Source organism: Gekko japonicus, unplaced genomic scaffold (assembly GCF_001447785.1).
Source record: "Gekko japonicus isolate JY-2015 unplaced genomic scaffold, Gekko_japonicus_V1.1 scaffold1729, whole genome shotgun sequence".
Lineage (NCBI taxonomy): Eukaryota > Metazoa > Chordata > Lepidosauria > Squamata > Gekkonidae > Gekko > Gekko japonicus.
The window spans coordinates 66,862-83,854 of NW_015170938.1; the positions used below are offsets into that span (position 1 = coordinate 66,862).

A 16,993-nucleotide genomic window follows, 5' to 3' on the forward strand; every position below is an offset into this window, starting at 1 on the left:
TTGGGGGGAGAGGAACAGCAAACTGTTTAGAATATTGGAGGCGAGACTCAGGCAACGCAGCCAGTGGATAGGGACGGCTTCTGAGTGACAGATCAGGGATCCAACTGATTTGGGACATGTGGAATGTTCAGGAGAGTCCATGACCAAAACAGAATTATTATATAGAGAGATGAATTAATTCAGTGAGTTGTTTTCCTTTAACAATTGTTTTTTAAAAATTAGGAATTGTACCTTTAGGAGGACTTTCTGCCCTTGAAACTCTGAGCAAACTACAGAGTGTTTTGTGCTTAGTTCCTTCATTGGTTCAGCATCTAAAAGATCACGCTCCAAAGTCACTGTGAGAAGTCCTCCTGAGTTCTGGAGAACACAAAATAGATTATTCACAGCTGTATTACACAAATGCTGATACTGCAGACATGTAAACAACACACCAAGGAACTAATTACATCATCATTAAATGACTGACATTTTATGCCAAAAAGAACTATACCTGTTTTAAAACAAAACATTTCCCCTTTGCAATCTCTGTCATCTAATTTTAAAGTTTACTGATTTGTTAGCTAAAATGACAGCATGCCAAAGAATCATCAAAATATGAACCCCTCACAGTATGATATGGGCTTCCACAATCCATTTTCTTTATTTGTTACGGCACCAAGCCAGCGAATCAGTAACACCATACAAAACCAATATAAACAATTGTTAAAATACAAATATACTAATATAAAAACCATGGTCTAAAACAGTGGTGGGCAAGAGAGCCACATATCATTAGTCAAGAGAGCCAAATATCAACAGTACAACGATTGAAATTTATTTTGAGAGCCAAATTTTAAGTAATTGATATAGTCAGAGTCCATCAGATCAGGCATTTCCTTTACCAAAGGTAAGATATATTTGGCTCGAACAAACTTGTACCATGGGCACCTGAGAAGCAAATGTTCAATAGTTTCAACTTCTCCCAAATCACATTGACAAAGTCTCTGGCACCCTTCTTCCAGAAAATGCTGCACCCCACCCCTACTCAACCTTTAAAGCTTTTTACTGGCTAAACACTTGCCATTTCATTGCAAAACCGTTGTCTATGGCATCCATTTTTGTTTACTGATCTTCTCCTTCTACAGCAAAACCAAAAGCGAAACAGATGGCCAGCAACAGAACCACTGCTCAATTTTTAGGAATGACAAAAGTTGTTACATAAGACATTTTTGGAGAAGAACAGTAGAACCTCAGACAAGCAAGAGGTTTATGATGCAAGAACACACATCTGAGATGCAACAGCAAGCAACTTTGCCACCTGGCAATCTGGTCAGTCAGGATGGAGTGGCAGAGCAACGAGGAACATCAAGGCAACTCCAGCCCCTCCCCTCCTGCCCCAAACTGGGAGGGGCAGGATTACAATATGTAGCTCTTACTTGATTTTATACTCCCTAAATAATCTGAAACAGCCAGAAGTTGCCTTGCTTCTTTCTCTGCAGAAAGCAACTTACCATATACTCCAAAATTCCTGCTTCTGGATGAAGGAGTGGCAGCTCAGGGAACCATTTCTGTACCAGGCGATTAAGCTTCTCCTAAATTAGAGTATACATCCCAGCATGAACACAAAGAGCAATACACTGAAAACAGCATTAACCAATGTTTGTTCTTTATAATTGCATGATGATAATTTAATGATCACATGTGGCAAAGTGACACAGAATTGATCGTGAAAGTTTAGTCTCTCCATAACTCTGTCCAACTAGATTTATTCCATTCACTATTGAAAAATAGCCTTCTAAATAAGGGAGGATCCATGTCTTCTCCACCAACACACAAGGAAGTTTCATTTGTGTCTTTGTTCTTATGCTAGCAGCCTATACGAAGTTAGACATGCTGTTTTATCCTAACACAGATGTTCCATGAAAAACCAAGTTTCTTCCAAGCAAATGCATTCAACAACTGAGATGTGATCAAGATTTTTTACTTCAGCTTTAGACATACCCAGTTCATTCTCAAAAGAACTCAATAGCTCAAAAAAATTATAACCATTTCTCTGTAGTCAGGAAAGTTTTGCAAAGTACTAGCCCTGAGAACCCTATCTTTTTATAATATTATATACCCTTTGAGTTTACTCAGAATTATACATGCAGCACATTACACCATGTCAAAGTTCAATCAGCACAACAGCTTCAATTCAAAAGGTGTTCACGTAACTGAATACTTACATATTCTTCTTGTTCTTGATATATATCCTGAAAGACGCTATTACGCAGCCCAGCAATTTCTTCTTTTATTTTTGCCATTCCAGACTCACTGTAATCATCACACTGAAAGCAAAATATAAAATTACCACTTCCACAGAGTATATTATTGCATCATCATAGGCAATATGTAACACTAGGAACAAAAATGCCACCTTTTAAATTTAGGATATTTCTGTGCTGCCTCTTTGGAGTCCTGCTTGAGGAGGCTTACAATGTAACAATATAAAAATAAGCCATTGGACATAAACAGCATAAAAGTTATCTATAAAACAGAAGCAAACAGTTTTAAAAGCTGCTAAAATAAACTTCCTAATTAGAAGTTCAGGTAAAAAGATCTGTTTCAGCACGGTGCCTCAAAAAAATATAAAGTAGGTGTCATGTGAGCCTCAAAGGGAAAAACACTGGTAGTGCGAGGTGCCACCACAGAAAATAACCTTTAATCAAGCACAGTCTGCCTGAATCTACTTGCAGAGCCTCTTGATAACAAATTATACCAGTCCAACTGAGTCTGGAGCAACTCAGTATAGGACTGCTCCATCAAACAGATTATTCACCCAGCTCTCTGGATTTAAAAGCATTTGTAGTTCCTTAAAAATTCCCATGAGACACTTATCTGGACCGGGCATGCAGTGGCCCCAGAAGCTCTTGTCCCGTCCCCATTCATGTGTAGAAATACCCATAGAGGGCTAAGAGAGAAAAGTCTTAACACACAAAAGGGAACAATTTCCATACTTCTTCCAAGTTGCTCTTTTCAACCAGCTTCCACCTCAGTTGGGCCTTCAGGCTTTTCAGTCTCTTCTTAACCAGTAACAAACCATCAGTGTTGGGACTTTTATCCAGCCACTCCGCAATCTGCTTTTGGAACTGAAGTAATAGATAATTATTTAAAAAAATAGATTTACACATATACTCCAGTATAAATTTAATTTAAAACATTGTTATGCCACCTTGGAATCCAGATAGGGTCCCCAAGCTGGCAAACATGAAAACATTTTAATACTGAAATCACATTTAAAATAACTTATAAAATAATTCAATAAAAACATAGATGCAAAAACGCAACATCAAAATCCGGGTGGAGGGCCAATAGCAGTTTATTGGGAGTATGCCCAAATGAAACAAAAAAAATCTTCATGTGCTGGAAGGCAGCAAGAGAGGGAGACAGATGAATCTCCCTGGGGAGGAGGAGTTTGAAAGTTCTGGCACCACAACCCAGAATGCCCTTTCTCAGGATGCCACCTGTCTAATCTCAGATGGTGGGGGCACCCGAAGCAGAGGCCCAAAGATGACTGGAGTGGATGGGTAAGTTGTATGAGAGAAGGTGGTCCTTAAGGTATGCTGAACCCAAGCTATATAAGGCTTCAAAAGCCAATACCAGACCGTGAATTAAGCCCAGAAGCAAACTGGGAGCCAGTGTAGATGCCAGAAGAATGGAGTGATATGGTCCCTGCAACCCACTCCAGCAAGCAGCATTCTGTACCATCTGTCACTTCTGAAGAGTCTTCAAGGGCAGTCCCGTGTAAAGCACGCATTGCAGTAATCTAGTATAGTGGCTACCAGGACATGCACCACAGAGGCAAGATCATTCCTGTCCAGGAAGGGTTGCAGCTGGCTCACCACACAAAGCTAGTAAAGGGCACTCCTGGCCACCACTGCTGACTGTTTATTCAACAGGAGGGCCAGGGCCAGCAGCACCCCTGAACTATGAACCTTAAAAGCATTTGTAGTTCCTTAAAAATTCCCATGAGACACTTATCTGGACCGGGCATGCAGTGGCCCCAGAAGCTCTTGTCCCGTCCCCATTCATGTGTAGAAATACCCATAGAGGGCTAAGAGAGAAAAGTCTTAACACACAAAAGGGAACAATTTCCATACTTCTTCCAAGTTGCTCTTTTCAACCAGCTTCCACCTCAGTTGGGCCTTCAGGCTTTTCAGTCTCTTCTTAACCAGTAACAAACCATCAGTGTTGGGACTTTTATCCAGCCACTCCGCAATCTGCTTTTGGAACTGAAGTAATAGATAATTATTTAAAAAAATAGATTTACACATATACTCCAGTATAAATTTAATTTAAAACATTGTTATGCCACCTTGGCATCCAGATAGGGTCCCCAAGCTGGCAAACATGAAAACATTTTTTTAATACTGAAATCACATTTAAAATAACTTATAAAATAATTCAATAAAAACATAGATGCAAAAACGCAACATCAAAATCCGGGTGGAGGGCCAATAGCAGTTTATTGGGAGTATGCCCAAATGAAACAAAAAAAATCTTCATGTGCTGGAAGGCAGCAAGAGAGGGAGACAGATGAATCTCCCTGGGGAGGAGGAGTTTGAAAGTTCTGGCACCACAACCCAGAATGCCCTTTCTCAGGATGCCACCTGTCTAATCTCAGATGGTGGGGGCACCCGAAGCAGAGGCCCAAAGATGCTGAACCCAAGCTATATAAGGCTTCAAAAGCCAATACCAGACCGTGAATTAAGCCCAGAAGCAAACTGGGAGCCAGTGTAGATGCCAGAAGAATGGAGTGATATGGTCCCTGCAACCCACTCCAGTTAACACTCTGGCTTAGTGATATGGTCCCTGCAACCCACTCCAGCAAGCAGCATTCTGTACCATCTGTCACTTCTGAAGAGTCTTCAAGGGCAGTCCCGTGTAAAGCACGCATTGCAGTAATCTAGTATAGTGGCTACCAGGACATGCACCACAGAGGCAAGATCATTCCTGTCCAGGAAGGGTTGCAGCTGGCTCACCACACAAAGCTAGTAAAGGGCACTCCTGGCCACCACTGCTGACTGTTTATTCAACAGGAGGGCCAGGGCCAGCAGCACCCCTGAACTATGAACCTGAGCCTGGAGGGAGAGTACCACAATTTATCTAACACACACTGGGAAGATCTGTTTATGGCTCTGCCAGTGTCTAACTAAACCTTTATCTGGAGACCAATTCCTAGTTATATAAAGGGAAACAAACTGCATTAAAATCTTTCAAAAAAGAAGAGTTTTCATGACGCCGTAACATTATACTTAGCTTACTGGGTTCCGTTTGCAAACTGTATTACTAATAACTGGAACCCAGTGTTTTTCCCTCCTATGTGTGCTGTTCAACAGCCTTCAACAGACAACAGAAATTAAATGCAAGTGTTTAAAAGGTTGAAACTTACTGTGGGTGAAAACAGATTGCTTTAACTCTGAGTATATGACAAACTGACCTCAACACTGTCCAGATATTTGTGATACACAGTAGTCAGGAGATGTTGCTCTTGGTGGAACTTCCGCATTACCTCACTGTACACAGTCATGATTATATTTTTATCTGCTTCATCTAGTTCCTAAATGGAATTTCACACAGAGAGACAGATAACATATCTACAGCTGCATACAGATTATTCAGGTTAACCCCTAGATAAGACGTTTCAGCACGATGTGTTCATCCCTCAAGTCTAAAGCCATTGTGGACAAGGTTCTGTGGTAAATTAGGCCCAAAGAACACCCAGCCAGAGGGGCAGTTCTCTCAGACATCAGCTCCTCACATTTACACAACAATCTTTTGTATTACAAAGGGAAAATCTTCCTCACTCATTAAAAGACACTTTGAAGCATAAATTGGACTTGGAGGGTGCATGTTGTTATTCAAAGTGATCTTTGCTCCCAGCTTCAGGTCCCAGACTGAAGATAACCTACTAACTTCTGCTTGCCACTTTCTGCTGCCAGCATCTGGAAGACGCCTGAGAGCAGCATACATGTGCAGCTCTTACCTCTCCTAGGTCCCTTCTGCACTAGACCTTAAATCCTGGTTCAACCCTGTCCCTGAACTTACATTCTATACTAAACGCAAGTTCACCCCTGTAATTATCTCAGGGTATTTTTTGTTTCCACATTACATTGAGGTAACCCCGGTTTCGCCCCACACCTGTCCCGGGATAAACGGATGCTGTTATAACCAGGGATAAATGCAAGGTACTGTGTCGCGAACTGAACTCTGATAAAACTAGGGATGGATGAGATCTAAGTGTGGAAAGGACCCTAGTGAGGTATGGGGGGAGCTAGGAGTCTTTTAAAAGATTAAGACTTCCCAGCATAGCTTTGCAGGAGACACCTTCCCTCCTCCTCATGCTGGAATCCAATCCAAATCTTTCCCCGAATCCATTTTGTCACTCAGTGCATTCATGACATACCAAGTTTACTAAACAGAGAGGAGTGATACTAAATACTGCAAAGAAGAAAAGATAAGCACACTCAGGAAAAGCTTCACTAAAAATACAGCAACATAAGGACATCAGGCATCTAAGAGCAATATAAAAAATACAGAACAGTAACAACCATGGAATAAAACCTCAAAGATGAAATCAAACAGAATACAGAGCACAGATGCATCATACCAATATGAGTTCTTTGGACCACACTAGAGCAGCAGGACCTTCTACTTAAATCTCCCCATTCTGAGACCATCCTCAGAACCTCGATTCAGCCCATTAGTTGGTAATCTCTACAAGAGAAACAACCTGTATTTCTGAGACCACTCCCCACATCTTAAAGAAAAAGACACTTACAACCAAGGAAAGGTCCAGTTCTTGGGAAATACCCAACTCAGTCTTCTTGAGAATATCATCAATGTTGCCAACTGCATCTTCAGATTTCAAAAATGTTTCTGATGTTATGTCAAAGTACTTTAAGGGCAAAGAGACAAAAGAAAAGAAAAAGTGTATCTATATTTCATTAGGTAACTAAAAGATCCCTGTTAGCAGGACTGATTAAGACTAACACTGAATGGGAAAAGGACCCCAGGCATTTCACACATTACAGAATATACAGGTTGGTCAGGGTCCCTGAAGTGTGTAACTGTCAGACATAAGTTATGGGTTTTCCTCAGTTCTTATGTGCATGGTACCTGTTTTGGTTCAGGACTGTGGTGTGCATGAAGAAGGGCCTTCAGCCTCCACCCCCCCCCCATCCCACTGTCTTTACCTGAAACAGAGAGACACCGGGGGGGGGGGAACTTAACCCAATAAAATTGAATCAAGAACCGAAAAGGTAAGAAAGAAACCTTATAGAGCCAATAAAATCTCAGATATACTTGTTATAAGTAAAAATACATGTAATTATTTTGAAAAAAGTTTATAAAACATATAAGGGCCCAATGAAAGCCTCGTTACAAAGTACAAATGATGTACACACAAGGACCAATTATTGTGATCCAATTTCTGCCCAATCAGGCCTTCTTCAGAGGTCAACCAATTTTAGGTACAAATAGGCACATTACAAAAAACTGGCAAAAAATATGTCAATACTGGACCAAAAAAGGAATATTCCAAAGTGAGATTAATAGACACAAGACAGGAACGTTTATGAGGCTTCCTAGGAATAAGTCATGTGTCCAGTGCATATGCACAGGTGGTAAAAGATGTTACTGTACTGCATCTTCTAATTCTGCTAAAGAGTAACGATATATTCAATTAATCAGAGCTAAAATGTCCTCAATAGAAAGCTGGATCAGAATTGGAAGATACAGTACAATAACATCTTTTACCACCTGTGCATATGCTCGGATCTTGTCTGGATGCATTGATTTGCTGGGGCAAAAGAGATGTAGAGGCCATGCCTGATCTGGCCACAGCCCAGCCCCCTCAGGAGGCTGCAGAAGCAGAAAGACCTGGCAAGGCTGCAGCCCAGGAGGGAGAGGGAGCGGCTGCTGCCAGGGGCGGCACCTCTTCGTGGTGCTGCATAGTAGGCAGGTGCCAGCCATGGGCTCCCTCCTGGACTTGTGCCACCTCAGCCTCTGGAACTCAGCCCAGACCACGGCATGTCTCTGACCCTGCAGAGCCCCACTGGGTGCGTAGAGTTGGCAGTCAGGAGAAGGAGGTGAGAGGCTCGGGAGAAGGAGGAAGAGGAAGAAGCCACCCCGTCACAGTGGAGAGCACAATCCCTCTTGCCCTCCACCCCTCTCTACAAAGTGCACATACCCATTAGGGTGCCGTCTGGGGAGCCCATCTTCACCATCCCTGGGGGGCAGGACAGATTCGGGAGGAGTTGTCACCCCAAGGGTCCGATTCGTGGCTATGGGCCTGATCATACTGCTTAAATGTTTTTAAAGCTCCATGCCTCTAACCTGCTTCCACCAATGCAGATCCCTTGTGTGTTCAATATAGCTTCCAAACACTGACAATATCCAACATAATATTTGAAATTTGTGCAGGTGGCTCTCTGTTACAAGCACATGGAGAACTGATCAGAACAAATAAATTAATTGCCTGAAGGAACTCTCAGGGTCAGAGTAGATGCAATAGGGTGGGGTGATAGAAAGCCACGTGTTTTCATTCATGTGTAAAACCTTTCATATTTAAAACAGAGGAGACAGAATTGTAATTATGTATTAAACTAAAATCAGAGCAGGGTATTTTTTGTTTCCACATTACATTGAGGTAACCCCGGTTTCGCCCCACACCTGTCCCGGGATAAACGGATGCTGTTATAACCAGGGATAAATGCAAGGTACTGTGTCGCGAACTGAACTCTGATAAAACTAGGGATGGATGAGATCTAAGTGTGGAAAGGACCCTAGTGAGGTATGGGGGGAGCTAGGAGTCTTTTAAAAGATTAAGACTTCCCAGCATAGCTTTGCAGGAGACACCTTCCCTCCTCCTCATGCTGGAATCCAATCCAAATCTTTCCCCGAATCCATTTTGTCACTCAGTGCATCTATGACATACCAAGTTTACTAAACAGAGAGGAGTGATACTAAATACTGCAAAGAAGAAAAGATAAGCGCACACAGGAAAAACGTCACTAAAAATACAGCAACATAAGGACATCAGGCATCTAAGAGCAATATAAAAAATACAGAACAGTAACAACCACGGAATAAAACCTCAAAGATGAAATCAAACAGAATACAGAGCACAGATACATCATACCAATATGAGTTCTTTGGACCACACTAGAGCAGCAGGACCTTCTACTTAAATCTCCCCATTCTGAGACCATCCTCAGAACCTCGATTCAGCCCATTAGTTGGTAATCTCTACAAGAGAAACAACCTGTATTTCTGAGACCACTCCCCACATCTTAAAGAAAAAGACACTTACAACCAAGGAAAGGTCCAGTTCTTGGGAAATACCCAACTCAGTCTTCTTGAGAATATCATCAATGTTGCCAACTGCATCTTCAGATTTCAAAAATGTTTCTGATGTTATGTCAAAGTACTTTAAGGGCAAAGAGACAAAAGAAAAGAAAAAGTGTATCTATATTTCATTAGGTAACTAAAAGATCCCTGTTAGCAGGACTGATTAAGACTAACACTGAATGGGAAAAGGACCCCAGGCATTTCACACATTACAGAATATACAGGTTGGTCAGGGTCCCTGAAGTGTGTAACTGTCAGACATAAGTTATGGGTTTTCCTCAGTTCTTATGTGCATGGTACCTGTTTTGGTTCAGGACTGTGGTGTGCATGAAGAAGGGCCTTCAGCCTCCACCCCACCCCCATCCCACTGTCTTTACCTGAAACAGAGAGACACCGGGGGGGGGGAACTTAACCCGATAAACATGAATCAAGAACCGAAAAGGTAAGAAAGAAACCTTATAGAGCCAATAGTTAAAATCTCAGATATACTTGTTATAAGTAAAAATACATGTAATTATTTTGAAAAAAGTTTATAAAACATATAAGGGCCCAATGAAAGCCTCGTTACAAAGTACAAATGATGTACACACAAGGACCAATTATTGTGATCCAATTTCTGCCCAATCAGGCCTTCTTCAGAGGTCAACCAATTTTAGGTACAAATAGGCACATTACAAAAAACTGGCAAAAAATATGTCAATACTGGACCAAAAAAGGAATATTCCAAAGTGAGATTAATAGACACAAGACAGGAACGTTTATGAGGCTTCCTAGGAATAAGTCATGTGTCCAGTGCATATGCACAGGTGGTAAAAGATGTTACTGTACTGCATCTTCTAATTCTGCTAAAGAGTAACGATATATTCAATTAATCAGAGCTAAAATGTCCTCAATAGAAAGCTGGATCAGAATTGGAAGATACAGTACAATAACATCTTTTACCACCTGTGCATATGCTCGGATCTTGTCTGGATGCATTGATTTGCTGGGGCAAAAGAGATGTAGAGGCCATGCCTGATCTGGCCACAGCCCAGCCCCCTCAGGAGGCTGCAGAAGCAGAAAGACCTGGCGAGGCTGCAGCCCAGGAAGGAGAGGGAGCGGCTGCTGCCAGGGGCGGCACCTCTTCGTGGTGCTGCATAGTAGGCAGGTGCCAGCCATGGGCTCCCTCCTGGACTTGTGCCACCTCAGCCTCTGGAACTCAGCCCAGACCACGGCATGTCTCTGACCCTGCAGAGCCCCACTGGGTGCGTAGAGTTGGCAGTCAGGAGAAGGAGGTGAGAGGCTCGGGAGAAGGAGGAAGAGGAAGAAGCCACCCCGTCACAGTGGAGAGCCCAATCCCTCTTGCCCTCCAGCCCCATCTACAAAGTGCACATACCCATCAGGGTGCCGTCTGGGGAGCCCATCTTCACCATCCCTGGGGGGCAGGACAGATTCGGGAGGAGTTGTCACCCCAAGGGTCCGATTCGTGGCTATGGGCCTGATCATACTGCTTAAATGTTTTTAAAGCTCCATGCCTCTAACCTGCTTCCACCAATGCAGATCCCTTGTGTGTTCAATATAGCTTCCAAACACTGACAATATCCAACATAATATTTGAAATTTGTGCAGGTGGCTCTCTGTTACAAGCACATGGAGAACTGATCAGAACAAAGAAATTAATTGCCTGAAGGAACTCTCAGGGTCAGAGTAGATGCAATAGGGTGGGGTGATAGAAAGCCACGTGTTTTCATTCATGTGTAAAACCTTTCATATTTAAAACAGAGGAGACAGAATTGTCATTATGTATTAAACTAAAATCAGAGGACACGGGCAAGTGTGATAACCTTCCCCTTACCCACCCACTTTATCCTCACAAGTGTGCCCATATTTGAAGCATTTCCCTCCCAGCCCAGCTCGAACACCAGAAGTGAGCTGGACTGGAAGAAGCATGCTGTATAGCCTCAGTAACGCCATCTTTGATACATGCTGGTGTTTAGTTGCCCCGAGTTCTGTGAGAGGATGACATCAAGCCATTCTCAAGTGAATCTCATGCTTGTTAGCAGCCTTATCTCCAAAGTCTGTGTTGTTTCTTCTCATCACTGGACACCAGGTACAAGATGGCCTGGCTCATCCTAGTGTTTCAGATAGTTTCTTTAATAATTTTGACTCACAGCTAGCTAGCAATGAGGGTATAAGATACCTAGGTTTAGTTATGAATGTGATCTCGGATTCTGGCAAGCTTTGCTGTGTGTGTGTGCCCAAACGGATGGAAGCTTAGCTTGCATTTTCTGTAAATTTGACGCTTTATTAAAAATCTCCTTGTAAGCAAACCTGGATCTGGCATATTGTTTCCTTTGGATTTATGTGAACTAGCCACAGCTCCATACACATGTGTAAAGCAATGAAGTGCAGCACATGCTCGATTTTCTCTGTACAAAAGCAGAACCTCCATTCCTCACTCTACATGAGAATGTCTGTCAGCATTAAATACCTGGAACAGAATTTTAACATTACAAGGTTCTAGAGGTAAACCCATGCCACAGCATTCCTTTGATCAACACAGTTACTGCTTGATGCGATAAACATATGTGTTACAAGTGAAGGACAGCGTAGCATTGCATTGCACCTGACATACCAGTACTGAAAAAGAGTAGTAGAGATAGCCAAGTGTACAGATCAAATCTGCATTTCCTTGTCTCCTCCTGTAGCTATCTCTTTGTTACCTAATTGTTATTCTTAGGTACTTCCTTCCTTCTGGCCTTTCTCTAACCTTCAAAAGGGCAACATGTGCTCTCTGAATCTCTCTTCAGGACCCAAGGTGGGTAACAAAAATATTAAAATAATTTGGTAAAAAAATAAACATTAAAACAACAGATATTGAAAGACATTGCATCTCCAGTTCTAGACAGATATTGTGTATAAACTAGTCACAGTGATCAGTGTCCCAAGGTATTCTAGACAACTTAAGTGATCAGTGTCCCAAGGTATTCTAGACTCCTCAAAAACAATAGTTAATTTAGACCCTAAAGGATGACACATTTGCCTCTTATTTCAATCACAATGCATGTTCCAATTGCACAGGAATACATACTTGATGCTTACTTGGCTCCCAAATACAAGAGAGAGCACACGGACAGCTGAGATATTCTGCCTCACACAGCAAATACTGTAATGTGATCGTCATTAAGTTCAGGGTGATGAAAGATTGTTCTGATCAGCTGTCCCCATGTATTAGCTATATCACAAGAATAGTATGTTCTTACATCTTGTCAGTTCCTAGAAAGCTTCCCAAATGTGATTCACATTTAGAATGCCCAGCAGGGCAGCCTAAAAAGCACAATCCAAGCTGCTTGAGACAAATCTTGTGACACAAGTACCATTAGTATTTTGCAAACAAAACCCAAAGCATGTGTACGGCCATTCATAAATACGCTGCTGCAGTGACTGGAGATATGCCACACTGCCTAACTAGGCATGCACTGGGGCATTCCTTGCCTCAAGTTGGGCAGAGAGAGTCTCAAGAAGGTCCGTTTTTACAGTTCTAAATGATTCCAAAGGATTCTCTGTGCACACAGAGGACCAGTGAGTGTGTCCGAACACAGATCACAAAGCAGCTTTCATGGCCAATCAAGGCAAAGAGGCTTCAAAAATTACCAAAGCTTGTGAAGCACCAGTAATGGATAGCAGGCTTGACCATTGTCAGCTGTATACAATGTCACCCACCCACCTCTTACCATCATCTCAAGACCTTCGCTAAGCATTCAAGAACTTAGACAATGTCCTTGGTCACCAGTCAGCAAGAAGATTTCGTTAAGTTCTTCTGCAGTGAACCACAAAGCAATAATCAGAACTGCCATGCTGCAACTGTGTTCAGGAGCAATCCAACCACAACAGTTAAAAAAAAATCTTAGATGCCCAGGAAGTGTACTTTGGTTGCCATGCAACTGGCCTGGAAAAAAACAGCAGTAGTAAAGTGTTCTGCAAAAGTTCTTCTCTGGAAATTGGATGGTGTGTTAAGTACTGGAGTAAGTGCTCAAGCGTTTTTTGGGAAAGGGAGAGACATGACACCTAAGCATCTTGCCCCGCAAACTAATGGAACAGGAATAAATTAGGCTCAGGTTTTCAGAGATATATCTAAATAAGACCGCAAACATATATTGTTATCCAGAGTTTAATTTAAGGATGAGGATGGCTCCATTGTACATTTAAAACTAAATAAGACCGCAAACATATATTGTTAACCAGAGACAAAATTATGTTAATAATAAAGAGTCAAAACCAAGAACAGTTAAATCAGCCATCTGACAGAACAGCATTCTGGTTCACCAAGATGAAAAGCATCTTTCCACATATACTAGTACTGAAAAAATAATCCTTGTCCAGAACAGAAAGCCTATTCCAAAACAAGAGTTTGAACACCTTTGTTTTCACTTTAGACAACCTCAGATTTTTCTTACCTTAATTATCCTGTTGAAGCAAGTTACAAAATCTTGCAGAGAAACATCTGTGGCATTTCTGACACAGTTTAATTCCTCCATCTTAGTGTGCTTCCATTCAAAGAACTCCTCAAACACACCCTCAGAACTCTCTGCTTCACGAGGTTCACCATATGTGGCCTCCAAGTACTCCTTCATTTTCTGTAGAGCAAGTTAATATCACCAGAAAAGGAAAATGTGGTCAAACCAAGAAAGGACATGCTTAAATTAACCAAGCGTGCCTAGGAACCACGGTGACAGGGCCCGGAGCCTCTCCCAGTGTCCTCCACGTCTGTGCCCAGAGCCTCCTCCTGCAGTGGCCACTGCCAGTTTAAATGGTAAGTGCATTGTCAGCACGTGGGCAGAGATGTTTTTAATTTGGGGGGGGGGGATTTAAAACCCAACACATTTTTAACATTCCCCAAGTTTGCAGAAAAATCTTAGTGTCAGTGTGGCCCTGATCTACAAATTTAGGTAACTGCAGATGAGGGCCAAACGTCGCTATTAGATATACAAATTAGCTATTATAATTAAGAGGCAATAAGAAAGCAACACCCCTCAGGTGGGATCTCAGGTAACGGGACTGGGACAGAACTCTGTCCAGGACCATGAAGAACCATTGCCAATCCATGTGACAGACCAACGGTTTGGCTCAGAATATGACAGCTTCGCATATTTGCTTATGCACACTCCTGTGCAACAGCTTTATTATTCAAATCAATACAGTCATTCCCATTTTTACTTATTGTGTTACACAGCTCCCCAGAAACTGACCAGCAAGGAGATATCTGGTCGGCTCTTTCTCTGCAGGGTCAAGCTCCGAGAAAAACCCACCCCTTCTCCTGATTTGCAAATGAAACTGGATAGTCACAGCACTGACTGGCAAGACACTAAACCTAGCCACTCATACCCATTCCCATGACCATTTATAACCATTATAAACTGATTGTGCTCCAGATAAATAAGGTAGGAAATTAACACTTTAAATGCAGGGTTTTTTAAAAACCAAACGGTCCACCTGGAGTAGCCCACTATTAACTGTATCAGTGTTGCCAGTCTCTTACAAAAGCCCTTTCCAGGAGCTGCGGTGGCTCAAGTGGTTAAGACGCTGAACTGCAGGCTGTGGAAGGTGGGTAGTTCAGCAGTTTGAGACCCGGGTGCCGCATGACGGAGTGAGCTCCCGTCTCTAGTTCCAGCTCCTGCCAACCTAGCAGTTCGATAGCAAGAAACTGCAAGTAGATAAATAGGTACCACTTCAGTGTGAAGGTAACAGCGTTCAGTGTGCCTTGGTGTTTAGTCATGCCGGCCACATGACCACGGAAACTTCTTCAGACAGCGCTGGCTCTTCGGCTTTGAAATGGAGATGAGCACCGCAACCCTAGAGTCGGATTCGACTGGCTTTCGAGCAAGGGAACCTTTACCTTTACCTTACCAGGAGTTCGCCAGCTATAAGTATAGGAAGCACATGCTAACCAAGACGTTATCAGTACACATGGGTCCTTTCCACACTAGACCTTAAATCCTGGTTCAGCCCTGTCCCCAAACTTACATTCTACACTACATGCGAGTTTGCCCCTGTAATTATCTCGGGGTATTTTTACATTCTACATGACACTTGAGTTCACCCCTGTCCATGATAAAGGATAAAAACAGTAGGGACCTAACAGAAGCAGAAGAGATTAGGAAAAGATGGCAAGAATACACAGAAGAACTATACAAGAAAGACCTCGATGTCCCTGACAACCACGACAATATAATCACTGACCTCGAGCCAGACATCCTGGAATGTGACGTTAAATGGGCCTTAGAAAGCATTACTAACAACAAAGCTAGTGGAGGTGATGGTATTCCAGCTGAGCTATTCAAAGTCTTAAAAGATGATGCTGTTAAAGTGCTGCACTCAATTTGCCAGCAAATTTGGAAAACGCAACAGTGGCCACAGGATTGGAAAAGGTCAGTATACATTCCAATCCCAAAGAAGGGCAATGCCAAGGAATGTTCAAACTATCGCACAATTGCACTCATATCACACGCTAGCAAGGTCATGCTCAAGATCCTACAAGCTAGGCTTCAACAGTACATGGATAGAGAACTGCCAGAAGTACAAGCTGGGTTTCGAAGAGGTAGAGGAACGAGAGATCATATTGCCAACATTCGCTGGATTATGGAGAAAGCAAGAGAGTACCAGAAAAACATCTACTTCTGCTTCATTGACTATGCTAAAGCCTTTGACTGTGTGGATCACAACAAACTATGGCAGGTCCTTAAAGAGATGGGAGTACCAGACCACCTCACATGTCTCTTGAGAAACCTGTATAAGGGCCAAGAAGCGACAGTTAGAACCGGATACGGAACAACTGATTGGTTCAGCATAGGAAAAGGAGTACGACAAGGATGTATACTGTCACCTTGCTTATTTAATATATATGCAGAGTACATCATGCGAAATGCTGGCCTGGATGAATCACAAGCGGGAATTAAGATTGCTGGGGAAAAGATCAACAACCTCAGATATGCAGACGATACCACTCTAATGGCAGAAAGTGAAGAGGACCTAAAGAGCCTCTTGCTCAGGGTAAAAGAGGAGAGCGCAAAAGTGGGCTTGAAGCTCAACATCAAAAAAACTAAGATCATGGCATCCGGCCCCATCACTCCTTGGCAAATAGAAGGGGAAGTCGTGGAAGTAGTGACAGACTTCACGTTCCTGGGATCCCAGATCACCGCAGACTGTGACTGCAGCCATGAAATTAAAAGACGCCTGCTCCTTGGGAGGAAAGCGATGGCGAACCTAAACAGCATGATAAAAAGTAGAGACATCACCCTGCCAACAAAAGTCCGCATGGTCAAAGCAATGGTATTCCCAGTAGTCATGTATGGCTGCGAGAGTTGGACTATAAGGAAGGCCGAGCGCCGAAGAATAGATTCTTTTGAACTATGGTGCTGGAGAAGACTCTTGAGAGTCCCTTGGACTGCAAGAAGAACAAATCAGTCAATCCTCAAAGAAATCAACCCTGACTGTTCCCTGGAAGGCCAGATAATGAAACTGAAGCTCAAATACTTTGGCCACCAAATGAGAAGGGAGCACTCACTGGAGAAGACCCTGATGCTGGGAAAGATTGAAGGTCAAAGAAGACGGGGACGGCAAAGGATGAGATGGTTAGACAGTGTCA

The 16,993-nt window shown here is 42.6% G+C and overlaps 1 protein-coding gene across 1 annotated transcript in view; it reads right to left on the reverse strand.

The window, feature by feature from the left end:
* Positions 1-16,993, reverse strand: part of STK31 (serine/threonine kinase 31) — a 65,911-nt gene that overhangs the window by 25,566 nt on the left and 23,352 nt on the right. The window contains exons 12-18 of the mRNA XM_015418859.1: positions 13,806-13,985; positions 9,332-9,448; positions 5,459-5,578; positions 4,119-4,250; positions 2,205-2,306; positions 1,491-1,571; positions 232-357 (exon numbers count right to left, since the gene is read on the reverse strand). Coding sequence (XP_015274345.1) covers positions 232-357; positions 1,491-1,571; positions 2,205-2,306; positions 4,119-4,250; positions 5,459-5,578; positions 9,332-9,448; positions 13,806-13,985 — 858 coding nt within the window. The remainder of the gene's footprint in view (positions 1-231; positions 358-1,490; positions 1,572-2,204; positions 2,307-4,118; positions 4,251-5,458; positions 5,579-9,331; positions 9,449-13,805; positions 13,986-16,993) is intronic.